Source organism: Trematosphaeria pertusa, assembly GCF_010094035.1.
Source record: "Trematosphaeria pertusa strain CBS 122368 unplaced genomic scaffold BU26scaffold_5, whole genome shotgun sequence".
Classification (NCBI taxonomy): Eukaryota; Fungi; Ascomycota; class Dothideomycetes; order Pleosporales; family Trematosphaeriaceae; genus Trematosphaeria; species Trematosphaeria pertusa.
The window spans coordinates 2,483,344-2,497,348 of NW_022987216.1; the positions used below are offsets into that span (position 1 = coordinate 2,483,344).

Here is a 14,005-nt window from a genome sequence, read left to right on the forward strand (position 1 = left end):
CTAGACTTCAGATCGAGCTAAATGAGAACGAATTCCTCGGATAGTATCCCGCAATTCTCAACATCCCACATCGCTCGTCCGATTATGTCCTTGCTGCTTGCAGCAAATTTCTCATATGCTTTGCATCTTTCGTCCAACAAGGAAGAGGCATCATCAAAGAAAAGCTAAAGGTACCCAATTCTCCTGTAGACCGCATATTGACTGTAGTGCAAGACCGGGGTCCGCTTCAGAGACGTAGATTGGTAATTCAGCACCATCAAGCACCAGTACACAGAATCCCTCGATCCTTCTGCAACCCTCCAAATCGTAAACTTCGTTCCGCACTGTCAGAGGAGCAGAAAGATGTATGCTGTCCCCTCTAGATATCCGAGATGACTGGGGAAGAATGCCGGCTGCAGCAAGAGCTTCCGTTCAAAAGGTGCTTCTAACCAAACTGGGAAGAGGTCTAGGTAGCAACGGATTGGAAATGTAAGGGCGTTCAGCTGCGCGCGCGATGCGGGTAGCATAGGGGCGTGGGATTATCAAGATAGAAGCCTCGATGTATGAGTTTGATGTCAGTCTGACCGGTCGAATTTCGCCTATTTGGGGTTGCTGGGTTGGTTGGCGCCCTTCGTATCTTCTGAGAATAAACCATGGCGGTGCTGCAGTGAATTAGTTTAGCCATAGAGTGATGCGATGAAGAACAATCCGCTTACGAATAGGGCCTGTATGAAGGACGCCCTGAATAAAGGCGTATGACCCAGCCTAGTAGCTGCTCTCATGTCGAACCAGGCCAATCTGGATCGCCAATTCTACTGCATATGCCTCACGTCGGTCTGCTCGGGTCCCTATTTCCGTATCAGCGGAAGTTCTTCCTCTTGCATGTGTGTTGTGGCACTTACATCTCTGAGTGGCACCATTCTGAAGCAGAAAAGGCAGACACCATGGTCTATTCGATGATGAAAAGCCTCCAGACAGCCCTCCTGCACAAGAAGTCGTTGATAAAGGCTCGAAGATGTCGCAGCAACGCCCCGAGGAGCGGGGCACTACAGCGCGTTCGCTGATAGGAAGATTCATATGCCTGATGCAGAAAGATCGCTGCAAACAGTCGATCGCACCATCTACGCCTCTCACGGTGCGGAATTCTCTAGATAGAACGACGTATGCAACAGCTACTCTAGAGGCCTTCGCGGGTGCGTACAATAGACGAGCTAATCTATCTTACTTATACAGCGAGCCCTTAGATCCAGAGAATTCTCTACCGCAAGAGCACGCTTCTGCAATCCAGCTCCTTTTGACGTCTAAGCCCCCTCCCTCCAAAGCACGCGCACCGGTCCCTCGCCGATCGTGCCGTGCTCGCCTCTTCTCTCCGTTTCCGTCCACACTACGCGCGGCCCGTCCTGCGGCACGGAACAGCCACTCGCTTGTCAAAAGTCGTCTGCACAAATGTTAGTCGCGATCCTCTCCCCGCTTTGTGGCTTTGTGGCGTCGATAGCTGAGCTGCACGGATGCTTAGACGCACGTCACGACCCCAGAGCCACGGCGCGTACATATCTGGGGCGGAGGACGACGCGAAATAAGAAAACAAGGAGCGGGCGTGAGACGCTGTGACATGGCGGGAAGGTATTGGAGAGGCGTGAAGAAGGATGGAGGTCAGATTAGGAAACGGTGAGATAGAGTTTTGGTGGACGGGCGGGCGCTAAGTGGGGCCGGACCAGATTTCGATATGTACTGTACGGAAAGGGAAGCGGCCATGCGCATCCCACGTGGACGTGTTCGATCGTCCATCTTCCGTCAACCACGCAGGTATCATCCATGCATAGTCAATCCATGCAAAGCGGCAGCATCAGCAACGCTGACTGCGCACTATCGACATATCCGATTGATCTCAAGACCACACATGCAAGGAACGAAAAGGCTGAATGAAGACCGTCGCATTATCATTACATCCAAAGCTTAGAGTCCATGATTAGATCCTGCATATTACACATACATTTTCCGCTCATGTATTATCATACCAAACATTAAAAAGAAGCACATATGTTCGATTATATCCATCCCAGCCCAAGACCTGCCGCACCTACCAACCAAGCTTCCCACCCAGCAAACTTAACCTCGCCCTTGGCATGCACGGCAGCACCCGGGAACGACTCTGGTCCGCTTGAAGTAGCCGGTGGCGCTGCGCTCGTCGCATCCGCAGTCGTAGTGATCGAGCTCTGCGGGGGAGGCGGCGATGTGCTCGAAGGCGCCGGCGTGTTGCTCTCTTCAGGCGTCGATGACTCTGGAGCGGGGGATGATGGTGAGGAAACTTCAGAAGTGAAGTCAGCAGCACTACTTGAAGGAGGCGCACTAGTAGAGGGAGGGGGAGGAGTACTGGAAGAAGCAGGAGTCTCGCTCGAAGCCCGTGGAGTCTCGCTGCTGGGTTCTGGTGTCGCACTGCTTAGAGAAGGAACGGGGGTGTTACCCGAGCTACTTGGCTGCGGCGAAGGCGAAGGCGAAGGCGAAGGAGTAGGGCTGGGTGTCGGCGTCGGGGTGGGCGAAGGAGTGCTCGAGGGAGCTGGTGTGCTAGAGGGTGGCGCCTCCGATTCGGTATCTGTTTGTACTTGGCTTTCTGCCGCCGGAATATGGTTCGTGGTGGTGGAACCGGCCGCTGACTGTGTCTCTACGTAGGTTGTGCTTCCGAGAGTCGCGGTATCGTCCGTAGCGGTGGGGCCAACGATTGGATCGCAAGCACCGGCTCCAATCGTTTGGCCGAGCTGTTCCACGATGGTGGGCTGGGCGTTGAGGTAGTCGACAATTACTGGAGGTACAAGCGATGGGTTTGGAATTGCCGCCACATCTAAGATCAAAGAGGCATAGGCCGTAGGCTCTGGTAGATCAAGGGTGAGTGTTGAGCTGACGCAAACTGTTGCAATTGGCTCAACCGAGACATAGCTGAAAGTTCGGTACGCGGCATAGGCGGTAGGCCATGTAAGAGCCACGCCCTCATAGTCCCAGGTGATGGTCTGGCTTGGCGGAGGGAGAGGATTAGTATAAAGCGATTGGCTGACAGAGTTTCCAGCGGCATCGGTATAGATGTCTAGGGTAACCACGGGCAAGAATGTGGTGCTAACAATTACTCGCCCAGGATATTCCAGCCGCGTAGCCGTTACATCTATCTGGCAGTCGCTCGTGCATGAGACGGAAGCTGGAGGCGTTTGGCTGGGAGATGGAGTCTCGACAATCGTAGTAGGAACAAGCTGAGTGGCTATAAAAGTTACTGTAGATAGAATCGTAGAAACAATTGTGCTTGCCGGAAGCTGAATAGTGACGGTTTGAGTCGTCCCTGGAGAAGTTACCGTAGAAATGACGGTCTCTCCTGGAAGTGTAGTAGTAAAACTTATCGTCTGTCCGGGGGCATTGATTGTTGTGGTTACGACTTCCCCTGGAAGAGAAATTGTGAGAGTCTCAGTCGTCCCTGGCGCTGTTATCGTAGTCGTCTGAATCTCTGGAGGTAGAGTTATTATCGAGAGGATCGTGCTGACGCTGGTGGAAATAACGGTTTGTGTGATAAATTGGGTCTGTGTCGGGCCGGGTACGGTCACCGGGCTGGTGAAAATGCTCGTGGGCCCAGGAGTCTCGATCGTGAGGGGAACGCTGATAGTCGTTGGGACCTAAAGACGAGTCAGCGACATCTCTCAAGAGGAAGTTGGGGCCGGAGCAAGTGCGGCTGCGGAAAGCCACTCGAGCGGTCCTTCAGACAGCAGTTCCTCGGCAGAAGACCTTGAGTTCCTCGAGTGCACGTACCGTAGTAGTAATTAGGCTCGTTATCGGAGTCCCGGACTCTGTAGTCACAGAGGTGATAGTTTGCGTTAGGAAGGAAACCAGAGTAGAGATCGAGACTACGATGCTGGTAGGCCCCGGCGTTTCAGTGGTGTGGACTTCCGTGATTGTATAAGGTATACTCCGCGTCGTCGTCGCCCAGATGGTATATGGGACCGAAATTATAGTAGTTGACCAAGAGGTAATAGTAGTTCCGGGCACTACTTGAGATCAGCTTCATTCGGTGCGCGGAGAACAGCATATACTTACAAAGAATTGTAATCGGGACGATTTCGGTTATGTACGAGGTAAACACCGTCGAATACGTGCTGATTATGACGTCCGTAGTTCGGAAAGTCGAAATGCTGATCTCGGTCTCCTCTGTCGTGACAGTCTTTTCGATTGTGGTCGGGACGGTCTTCTCGCTGATTTCTGTCGTTGGTACGTACTGGTGGAAACGTTAGGCGGTCAAATTCCAACTTGAGAATTGCGACAGGGGTAAATATGGAAGATGATGAGTGTGGAAAAGGGGCAGCTAGGGGGGCGTGGAGTAGCGCACGCCTCAAGTGGGATAATACAGTGGAGCGATGCCAGAAGAAACACGTGATTGACAGCCGAAACATTTCAAGAGCCGCGGAGAGGCCGAAGGGTGTAGTCGGATATATTGGAAGTGTAGCAAGCTGCTCGAGGCGGCCACAGGCCTCAAGAACGAAATTCCACTACTCAGAGGGTAGAAGACATGAACGCGGCAAGCCGGGCCCAGATGGAGCAATTCTCAGAAAGGGATAGACGAGACGTACTGAGATATCCGTGACGGTCAGGGTCTGGTTTCGTTAGTATATGGAAGCGGGCAATATTGGGAAATGCAGAACTTACGGTCGTATCATGCTCGGTCGTAGTGCATGTTGTTGTCTGTTAATTATGAGCTTCTGGCTGAATAAAGAAGAAAGGAGAAAAGCACCGTCGTCTCCGTCTCCGTTTCAAAACACGTGGTGGTCGTGAGTTCCGTCTGCTTGAGTCAGCTCGCGCATGCTACGATGGACATACAACGTACCGTCGTGACTGTATAATTTTTCTCATAGGTTATGGTGTCCCAGAGGGTCGTCGAGGAGGTTTGAGTACTCCATTTCGTCTCCCAACAGGTCTCAGTCGTTTTCCAAGTGGAAGTTTGCGTCACCGTCTGAGCTTTGCATGTGCCAGGCGTTGAATATGCCGGTGGGGATGATACTGAGTAACCAGGTGGCTTCGAGCTCGTTTGCGGGGTCCGGACAAGAGTATCATTCGTAGCAGCAACAAGACCAACAATGGCCGATAACGCCCAATGGCAACGCATCGTGGAAGCGAAGGAACGCTGCGCCGGCCGAACGAGTGCAACGCGGCTTGGAGCTGAGGACTATCAGCAATGCACGTGATGAGCGACATGTTGGGGAGGGAAAGCTCGGCAGGAGGGCGACATATAACTGCTTCGACGTCGGACAAGGGTACAAACCCAAGGACAAAGTCGCACAATGGACGGGAATCGAGCAGGTGGGACGAATGACGATCAGACGATAACAACGGGGAAGCTAGATAAAAGCAATAGGAAGCTCACTCACCTCGAGCAAAACGATGGGCTGGGACTCAAGCCTAAGCAAGAGGAAGGCAAGAGAGGCCCCGGGCAACAGGCATGACTATAAGAAGGCCGGCTGCTAGAGAGCAGCCTGCAGATAGGTAGCATGTCGTTGAGCTGGCGGGGCTGGGCTCCAGTCAAGCTCTTCCCAATAATCCTGCCTGCCAGGGCAAGGTCAACATGACCATGGTCCGGGCGGAGACATGCAGAAAGAGCTATCCGGCAACGCTCCGGCGGCCGTTCCGCTCGGCGGGCGGCGCGACGAGTCGATGAGTGAGTTAACAGCCGCACTAGTCCTGATTGGAGCGAATGCATGGCCGGCAAAAGGAAATGGTAAACAGCGCCACACAGGATAACGTGAGAGGCGAACAGACTGCGGCCAAGCAGCTCGGAATGCGTGCGGGATACGGCGTAGCACTCGGTTCATGCTGGCCTCCGGGGCAGGCACGGCCGGACATGGGGAGAACTTGATGGTGTGCGTACGAGAGTGGAGGGCCAGAAGGCTCTCTCCACTGCACCCATGTTGAGTGCTTACATGGATGAATATATGGACCGGATCTGGCTAGCCCCGCGCCCTGTGCGGACTAGACAGCTGCAGCCCGTCATCGCCGGGTCGATGCACGTCGAGGGCGCCTGGGCGGAACCTGATAGAGGGCGGCACAGTAGGCGTCGTATTCTGGGGGCCGAAGAGGTGGGACGGCGGTTGCGTGGGCCGGGGCGGGCTGCGGACCAGCGCGCTCCTCGCGACCGATGGCATCGTTCGATCTCTGCGGGCAGGCGCTGCCGCTCGAGAGTGCGGTCGTACAGGTAGATGGAGGGGCCCAGGAGGGAGGACCACTACTTGTGTATGTAATAACGCGCAGAATAAGATGGTGGTTGGCCATGCACGTGCGAGGTACACCGGAAAGCGGGGCAGGCGGTGGCGCTGATTGGCGCACGGCCCGCTGAGTAAGGCCGGCGCGACATCCGGATCCGGTTGGGACGGCGGCCACGGCGGTGAATCAACACCCTTGGACTGCGCTCGTTCTGTAGGATTCTCTAGCCGCCTCGCGATGCGTCGTCCCTCATGCAACCTCACCCATCAGGCGCCATCTCACATCCAGCGACCAGATACCAGCCTTGAGCCCTGCGCTCCCATTTTATCCCCCAATAGGGTCCTCCCTGCCGGCCACAAAGGCTGCACCGCTTCGCCGGCCGACCAACATGCTGTCCAGTAAACTGCCGGCGCCTCTGCATGTGATGCCCTCCGGCTGCCCTATCAATATACGATGCCCCGCTGTGGCACGGCGGACGATCAAAAGAAAGCAATTGGTCTTGAGCTCCTCTCTTTTCCCGCATCCATCGGAACTTCGTGTTCATGGCATGACACGATGGCTCTCAGAAGCTGACGCACCACTGCATGCCGTGGCTTCTCTGTCTCTGCCTTCGGCTTAAGCTGACCTTTATACACCCGCGCGAGGCTGTTCAGTTCTTGTCACCGCGGCCTTAGCTTCGTCTTACCAACCCGTGCCTCCGACTGAGTCGCCTACTGTTATCGTCTGCCGTTGCTGTCTCGTTCCTCCTTCACTCGTCATGCCCCTTCCACCACCATGCTTTTCAGAAAGCGCGCCGACTCCGCGAACAACACAATTCCTCTGCCGATTGCTCTAACTGCCAGCGGCGACTTCGACGGCAATGACGGGAAATGGTCGACCTTCTTCATCAACATCGGCGATGATGCCAGCGGCCGCTATGGGCAGAATTTCAAGGTCCTCATATCGACTTCCTCGCCAATAACTCTGGTCCCCCAGCAGGCGGAATGGTGCAACCAGGATTGCGCGGAGAAGCGCGGCGTCATGCCCTTCAATGGAGACCAAACGCTTGGGTTCAGGGACAGCTCTTCACAAGCTTGGAAGGATGCCGGTATCTACTCAATACCAACTCCCCATTGGTGGTCGTGGGATGAGTTAAACGGCACCTGGGGCTCAGAAAATGTTGGATTAGGAGAAAGTTCCCCGGAAAGCCTTATATTGACTGACCAGTTTGTTGTCGAGTACACTTTCAAGGAATTCTTCTTGGGCTCCTTTGGACTGGCAGTCGGACCCGTCAATCCCGGAAGCGGAGCCAAAAACCCTTTCCTGGCCACCTTCAAGAGCGCCAACATAATCCCCAGCGCCTCGTATGGTTACACCGCAGGGGCTTACTACAGTGAGTAACCGTCCTTATGCATCGTTTGCCCTCCCGTCCCACCAGTTGATACATTTCAACCCTGCCGTCGATCCATCGGAGGGCCCACAACCTTTTTTCTCAGTCTCGATCTGAAATATCACACCCGGAGCTAACACATACCAGGAAACAATGGTAAAGGAACCGTTGGAGACCTCATCCTCGGTGGCTACGATCAATCCCGGGTGGAGCTGGACCGCGGGGTCAGCATTCATATGCCGAATGAAAGGAATAACAGCCTCGTTGTTGGTGTACAGTCAATCCTATACAAACCGGACCCAGATATCGAGGCAAATACCTTCTCTTTCACCTCCGAGTCAAAAGGATTCTTTGCCACGATCGACTCCACCCTGCCGTATCTGTGGCTGCCAGGAGATGTGTGCGACAAGTTTGCCGAGCGCTTCCAGCTTACCTATAACAGCAGCATCGATCTGTATACCGTGAATGCGTCGGCTCACCAGTTCAACGCGCAACAGAATGCCACAGTCTCTTTCAAGATCGGAAGCGGCCCTGACGACAGCAACACCTTCACAACCATCATCCTGCCATACGATGCGTTTAATCTCCAAGTTGATTACCCTATTGTTGACAACGCAACCAACTACTTCCCTATCAAGAGGTCCACCAAAGGAGATTTTGTCCTGGGACGTACCTTCCTGCAAGAAGCCTACATTGTCGTCGACTACGAACGGGCCAACTTCACGGTCGCGCCTGCCTACTATTCCGAACCCATGCCAGACCAAAACCTCATTCCCATTTACAACACCTCGTTCCCAACGGCTTCTCAAACGCCAAAGCCCTCGGATGGTGGCCTCTCCCCAGGAGCTGTAGCCGGAATCGTCGTGGGTATCGTAGTCGCGCTACTCCTTGCTTGCCTAGCCGCTTTCTTCTGGTGGAAGAAACAACGCCAGCAGAAGAAGGCGTACGAGAAAGATGCCACTACTTCGGAAATCGACACAGTGGTCGCCGGCAATGAAGTCAAGCATCGCCGTGTCTCAGAGCTGGATTCGGAACCGCCCGGCTCACCAAAGCCGCCCGTCGGCGGCTACTACGGCGACCGCGACCAGAAAGACGGCATTCCGTTCCCGCCAATCAGCGAAATGGATAGTCCACCCGCAGAGCTCTACAGTCCGCCACCAGGGTCCGGTACACCAAACAGCATGAACGGCAGCGACTACTTCATCGCCGGCAACAGGGTCCGGCGGCGTGGCGCTACACGGGAGTCGTCTGGCAACAATACTCCAGGCACACCTGCACCCATTGCTGAACTACCCGGTGACGACGGCAAGTTCCAAGTCGGCGGTCAGCACTTCGAGCCCGTCGCTAGCCCCAAGATGAGCCCCGTTCATAGCCGAGGACCCAGCGACAGCTCGCTGCACACGAACATCGACGAAGTGGTAACCAGAACCGATGCATCGCCCGAACGAAGCCAGCAGCCGCAACCGTCAGAGGAAGCAAAGACAGAAGGAAGTGAGGCGAAAGCAGGAGGGGAAGCTGAGCCGGAAGCAGGCGCACTCGAGCGCCGCCCCTCCCACGCCCGAGGCCTGAGCGACACCACCGTCCAGAGCGACAGCACTGCTGTCTCGCAGCCAACGCCCGAAGAACTAGAAGCTTGGGCGATGGGGCGGGATGATGGGCCTCAGCGGCCGTTGTCTGAGTAAGGTTGTGAAGGATTTCGCACCCACGTGGTCTTGTTATCACCTGGGCAGACATATTTGGGGGCCCCAAGTTGCACTTCGGTGGGCATTTAAAATTCCGTTGTTTCTACGCTGCACTTTTTTGGTGGTTTTGTTGAAGGGCACATAGGTAGACGACTCGATGAATCTTGATACCCCGCACGCTCATTACGAAATGTGTAATATAGTAATACAAGGACGATTGGACGTTCGGTCTGTTGAAGTTGCTCTCACAGCCTTGCAAAACATCGTACACACATCACAGCCCAGTAGAACGCCTCAGAGATCGACACGACAGGCCTTGCCCAACGATTTCTGGGGTACTACCGCATAGCATGCAAACACCTACCTACCAATTCTCGTTCGATCGGTTCTCCTCGTCACAAGCTCTCTCTCGCTGCACAGCACAGCACATGCGGTGTCCTAGCATCCCCACCCCATCACCCAATATATCTCTCCCAAGCTCCTTCCCACCCTACCACAAAGCAGCCGCTGCGCAGCGCAGCGCCGCGACGCCGATCATTAAGGCACGCAGCACGCACAACTCGAGGCGTGGCTCTTCATCTACGCCCCGCGCGCCCCGACGACGTGGCATCCCAGATTGCTCGGGCGGCTGGATAATAAACATATGCGCAGGCGAAGGTTAGATAGATGGTATGTTCTGCATGCACACGTGCGGCGCAGCACGGGTGAAGTTGGCGATCCTTGTAAGCTGTGTGGATCGATAGAGTAGATGCAGCAGGCGAGGCGAGGCTGATCGGCCGGCCGGGATCGTGAATGCGAGTTCGAAAGAGGGAGGCTTGCGAGCGGAGGCGGGTCAGAAATTCGGACACGATGCTGCCCCGTTGACGTTGGTGAGTGTCGGGTGCTGAGGTGGCACATGTGCAGTCAGCAATTGCCCAGGTCGGAATGCTCTTCCGGAAGAGGAAGGAGCGATTGAATAGTAGCAGAAAGAAGGCGAAGCGAAGCTGAGCACATCTACAAGTCCATCCCAGGAATTAGTGCGTAACTCGTCTCGTCTCGTATCTGGAACTCATTATTCGTTCAATGGTTCTTGGTATATGGTATAGTACTGCGGATATATGGGTTAATTGGGTTTCTTTGGGAGGCGTACCGGAAGGCGCCGACACGACTTTTGTGCGGTGCAACGACGCCGACCTCGCACGGTAACGGCGTTCTGCAACTGTGCCGCAATAACTGCATATGTATGGCTTCAAACAGCCGTCCACGGCGGCTGCTGCTCAGCCTCGCCGTCACCCAACCGATTCCTCATCCCCGTCGTAACCGGCATGCTCTCATGCATGCACCCGCGACGATCCGGCGCTTGATAAAGCTCCTATACAGGATCGAGATGCGACTCAAACGCCGGCCTCATGCACCCGTACTTTATAGTTCCCCGTCCTCGATGCAATCAACGTCGCATGATCATAAAGCCGCGCCCTCTATTCCCGGTTCCTGCGGCGGCGGAGGATGTCGAGCCTCCCGCACTGCCTCCATATACTGCAGCGGCCACTGTATCGCAACCTGCCAGCTCGGGTCAATCGCTTCCACAATGCTTCTTGATACCCGCTCTGCCCAGCCGGTCATAAACCAGTACAGGGGCTCCGCGACGTAGAACACAGTGGCGTAGTGCACGAGGATGATCAGCGCTGCTGAATGACGTTGTCGTAGCCAGGTGAAGTAGTTGGGGCTGAGGTGTAGTGGCCACCAAAAGAGGAATCGCACCTCCCGGTTGTCCATACAGGGTCGCATAGACCGGACTGTTGTGTTTCGGAGAAAGGTAATCATCTCGAGGAGCTCCCGGCGCATGTCGTCTTCTATGTCTGGTTGGTGCTCGATGAAGTGTACGAGGGGAGGTATGTGTTCCAAGAGCTCTGCGAAGAGAGGTTGGGGTGGTATTTCGTAGACTGGGTCTCTGAACAGAGGACCGAAAGGGCCGTTTATGACGAGCATTTGAGACGAAGCAATCACACCGCCGATTCCTTGGATCAGCGCGAAGATGTCGATGAGGTCGTCAATGGCGGATTGCGTATTAGGTCCTGGATCCATGGCGTCTAATCCTCTGGCTGCGAAGACGGTGAGAGTAACGAGCATAGAGGTAGCGAAGACAGCGGGCGCATTGTCCTCGGCAATGTTGTGAAGTACCCTACGTGTACCTCGAATGGAGAGGTCCTGGTGGTGGATGCCGAGGGCGTAGTAGGCTTTTCTCTGGTCGGGTTGGACATATGCCATGTGTAGGGCGGAGAAGGCGAGGATCTCGTGCATGAGGAAGGTGTGAATGATGGCCTGTTTGGGCCCCACGTGTAGCCACATGTGTCGAACATCCTCGCGTCTCGATAATGTGTCTATTGCTTCTGTCATCCAGTGGTGCCTGGGAGAGAAGTTAGAACCAATATTGCAAGGTCTTGAGCATACACTAACAAGAGCTCTAGATCGCGCACCCAGTAGTTAGGCTGGACATGCTCGCGTTTGTGCACAAACTTGCTGAGAAATGGGAAGGTATCGGATCCCGATGAAGGCGAATCGCCTTCTGTAGTCGGCGCTGTAGGCGCTGGTGATGGATTCAGGACGTAGTCGATAGGAAATGCGCTCGGCAGAGGTTGTTGCTCCACCGAGGACTCCTGACATATCTCTTAGTGGGCTATCTACACCCTGTGACACAAAATTCACCTTTTTCGGCCTCTCAGCCAATGCCTTCGTCGTCCGCTTCGGTGCAGCACTGCTACTCGCGGACGGAGGTGTGGGGATTGCATTCGGATCGATGAGACTGCAGATGACTCCATGCCGGGCGCAATTCGAGCACGGCTTATTCTCATCGCACTGGAAAGCATCGTCAGCACCTGCGAAAAACCCGGTAGCGAGCCGTTGACGGGGCGGATATCTCCGCTTATATAACTTGCGGTCGATGGCGCACTTACTTTGACATGCCTGACTTTACATTGTCGACAGCCATTCCTTGACTTCTTGTGCCCGAGGCGCGGCATTGGAAGCGCGGCCGTTGGCTTGTCACAGCGAATCGATTTCAAGCTCAGCGACAGATCTGGACGAATCGCCTCGATCGTCGGACCGTTGGCGGCGTCGTGCCGGCAAGATTGGGAGAGATGAATGCGAATCCGAGCTGCGGTGTGAAAAGGTGCAGCTGGCGAACGGCTGCGGCTGGGCAAAGGGCGGATTGGTGGGCCGAATGCGCTACAGCCCATGCATGAAAGCTTGAGGATCGACGACAGGGAAGCGGCGCGACTTCGCTCTGCGAGGCAGTCCATGCCACGTTCGGGTGACGGTTCGTGGCGATATTTAGAAACTAAAAGTATCAAGTCAGGTTTACGTAGAGAACTACATTATGAGAGGTTTGTATATTTAAGGTCTTTGCTATTCCGACTCTACAAAAGATGTTCGGACTCAATTGCCGCACACATCCGGCACCTCACCCACAAGCCTCTGTACACAGTACTGTGTAGGCACCTGCAACGCCCGCCAACACTGCATTTCTACCTGCGATTGCGCCAGGATCGCTCAGAAATATATGCGACGGCCATGCAAAGTCACGCAGCGCCCGTGCCGGGCGTGGTCGTGGGTGGGCAAGGCTTTGGCACTCCGATAACTCCGGGTGGCGCGAGGTGGGTACAAGCCACAGCTCGTTACCTCGGCCGTTCCCAAATATTGGGCCCGCGTATTTTGCAGAACGTGGATGCCGAATATCGTTGCCCTAAATTTAAAGCAATGCTAAGATAGAGCTAAAATAAGTACTTTAAAAAAGCTCTTTTATATAAAAAGAGATAGCTACTTAGTAAGTATAGTTAAAAAGTCGGTAAAAGGATTTAAGAAAAAAGATAGAAAGCTAGAAAAACAAGAGAAAATAGGTACAATACAGCTAAGCACCGTTACACTAACACGAATGCATTAAACTGCTCCACTGGCGACTTCTTCTACAAGGCCTTTGATCGTTTCGGCGAGCTTAGCAGCGACGAACTCAAAACACTCAAGGCGTCGTCTTCCGCAGGCCCTCTCCCTACAAACTAGATGTCCCAATGAATCAAAGATACGTGAGTACTACAGAGATAGAAGTGCCTAGACGCCGGAATTCTCTTGCGGAAGCCCCCAAACCATGATTACATGCGGTACCTTGGTGTAGCGGAGCACGAACGGGTTGTTGTGAAGGTCTCCGTGACGGCAGGTAGGTATGGCTCCATGCATGCCGACATGCAAGAGAACCTAGATCCTGTTAGCAAAATTCAATAGCGAGAGGTCAAGGAGAGTGAAAGAGTGAAGTTCTTCAATCTGCGCAGCACCTGGTTCCATGTCCTTCGCGTTACATTCTTGAACAGCGCGACAGATCAACGGAACTAAACCCTGGAATCAACTTACAGGGGAATCTGCGCTGCCTGTGAGCAAACTACCGCAGTAGTCGCCACCGAGTCTGCGGTAATCGCAGGAATAGTCTCACCAACACTCGCAATCCGGACCGGTACCATAGCAGTCTTGACACAATCACAAGTAGCCTCGTAGTATTTTGAAGTTACGCAAGGTACATCATCGATGACTGTAACGATGCTGGCTGTGGCACTTACTACCTGGATTGGCACATTCGAAGTGCGGATGCAGTCGCATATGCTCTCGTAATACTGGGTGGTTGTACATGGTACGCCGTCCACGGTCGTTAGTTTCATGGTCGCTCTTTGGAGTGTTGGAGCTAACGGGAATGCGAGTGGGATGACAGTTGTCTTGGTGCAAGAGC

General features: G+C 54.3%; 4 protein-coding genes across 4 annotated transcripts; 2 read left to right on the plus strand and 2 right to left on the minus strand.

Moving 5' to 3' along the window:
- The first annotated feature begins 1,908 nt into the window (after positions 1-1,908).
- Positions 1,909-2,737, plus strand: BU26DRAFT_283960 (uncharacterized protein). The gene is made up of 2 exons (XM_033821541.1): positions 1,909-2,295; positions 2,449-2,737. Exons 1-2 carry the CDS (start codon positions 2,020-2,022, stop codon positions 2,647-2,649), a joined length of 477 nt encoding a protein of 158 aa, XP_033686486.1. The 5' UTR covers positions 1,909-2,019; the 3' UTR covers positions 2,650-2,737.
- Positions 2,738-3,671: 934 nt separating this feature from the next.
- BU26DRAFT_283957 (uncharacterized protein) lies at positions 3,672-5,242 on the minus strand. Its single transcript, XM_033821540.1, has 6 exons — positions 4,835-5,242; positions 4,742-4,789; positions 4,657-4,692; positions 4,581-4,604; positions 4,051-4,228; positions 3,672-4,001 (listed from the first exon to the last, which is right to left on the minus strand). The coding sequence occupies exons 1-6, from the start codon at positions 5,111-5,113 to the stop codon at positions 3,715-3,717; spliced, it is 852 nt and encodes a 283-aa protein (XP_033686487.1). The 5' UTR covers positions 5,114-5,242; the 3' UTR covers positions 3,672-3,714.
- A 1,736-nt stretch (positions 5,243-6,978) lies between these two features.
- On the plus strand, positions 6,979-9,255 carry BU26DRAFT_423009 (acid protease; the record flags this gene model as incomplete). The annotated part of the gene is made up of 3 exons (XM_033823490.1): positions 6,979-7,576; positions 7,721-8,882; positions 8,922-9,255. The coding sequence occupies 3 exons, from the start codon at positions 6,979-6,981 to the stop codon at positions 9,253-9,255; spliced, it is 2,094 nt and encodes a 697-aa protein (XP_033686488.1).
- A 1,440-nt stretch (positions 9,256-10,695) lies between these two features.
- BU26DRAFT_563422 (uncharacterized protein) lies at positions 10,696-12,254 on the minus strand (the record flags this gene model as incomplete). The annotated part of the gene is made up of 4 exons (XM_033833166.1): positions 10,696-11,641; positions 11,692-11,891; positions 11,941-12,090; positions 12,189-12,254. The coding sequence occupies 4 exons, from the start codon at positions 12,252-12,254 to the stop codon at positions 10,696-10,698; spliced, it is 1,362 nt and encodes a 453-aa protein (XP_033686489.1).
- Between the last annotated feature and the right edge of the window lie 1,751 nt (positions 12,255-14,005).

Bases quoted from the DNA above. Each gene is read 5' to 3' on its own strand.
- BU26DRAFT_283960 (XM_033821541.1), top strand. From the start codon at position 2,020: ATGTTCGATTATATCCATCCCAGCCCAAGACCTGCCGCACCTACCAAC. The intron at 2,296-2,448 runs GTGAAGTCAGCA...GTGTTACCCGAG, and splicing joins ATGGTGAGGAAACTTCAGAA to CTACTTGGCTGCGGCGAAGG.
- BU26DRAFT_283957 (XM_033821540.1), bottom strand. From the start codon at position 5,113: ATGCGTTGCCATTGGGCGTTATCGGCCATTGTTGGTCTTGTTGCTGCT. The intron at 4,790-4,834 runs GTACGTTGTATG...TGACTCAAGCAG, and splicing joins AAAATTATACAGTCACGACG to ACGGAACTCACGACCACCAC. The intron at 4,002-4,050 runs GTAAGTATATGC...GATCTCAAGTAG, and splicing joins CGTCCCGATTACAATTCTTT to TGCCCGGAACTACTATTACC.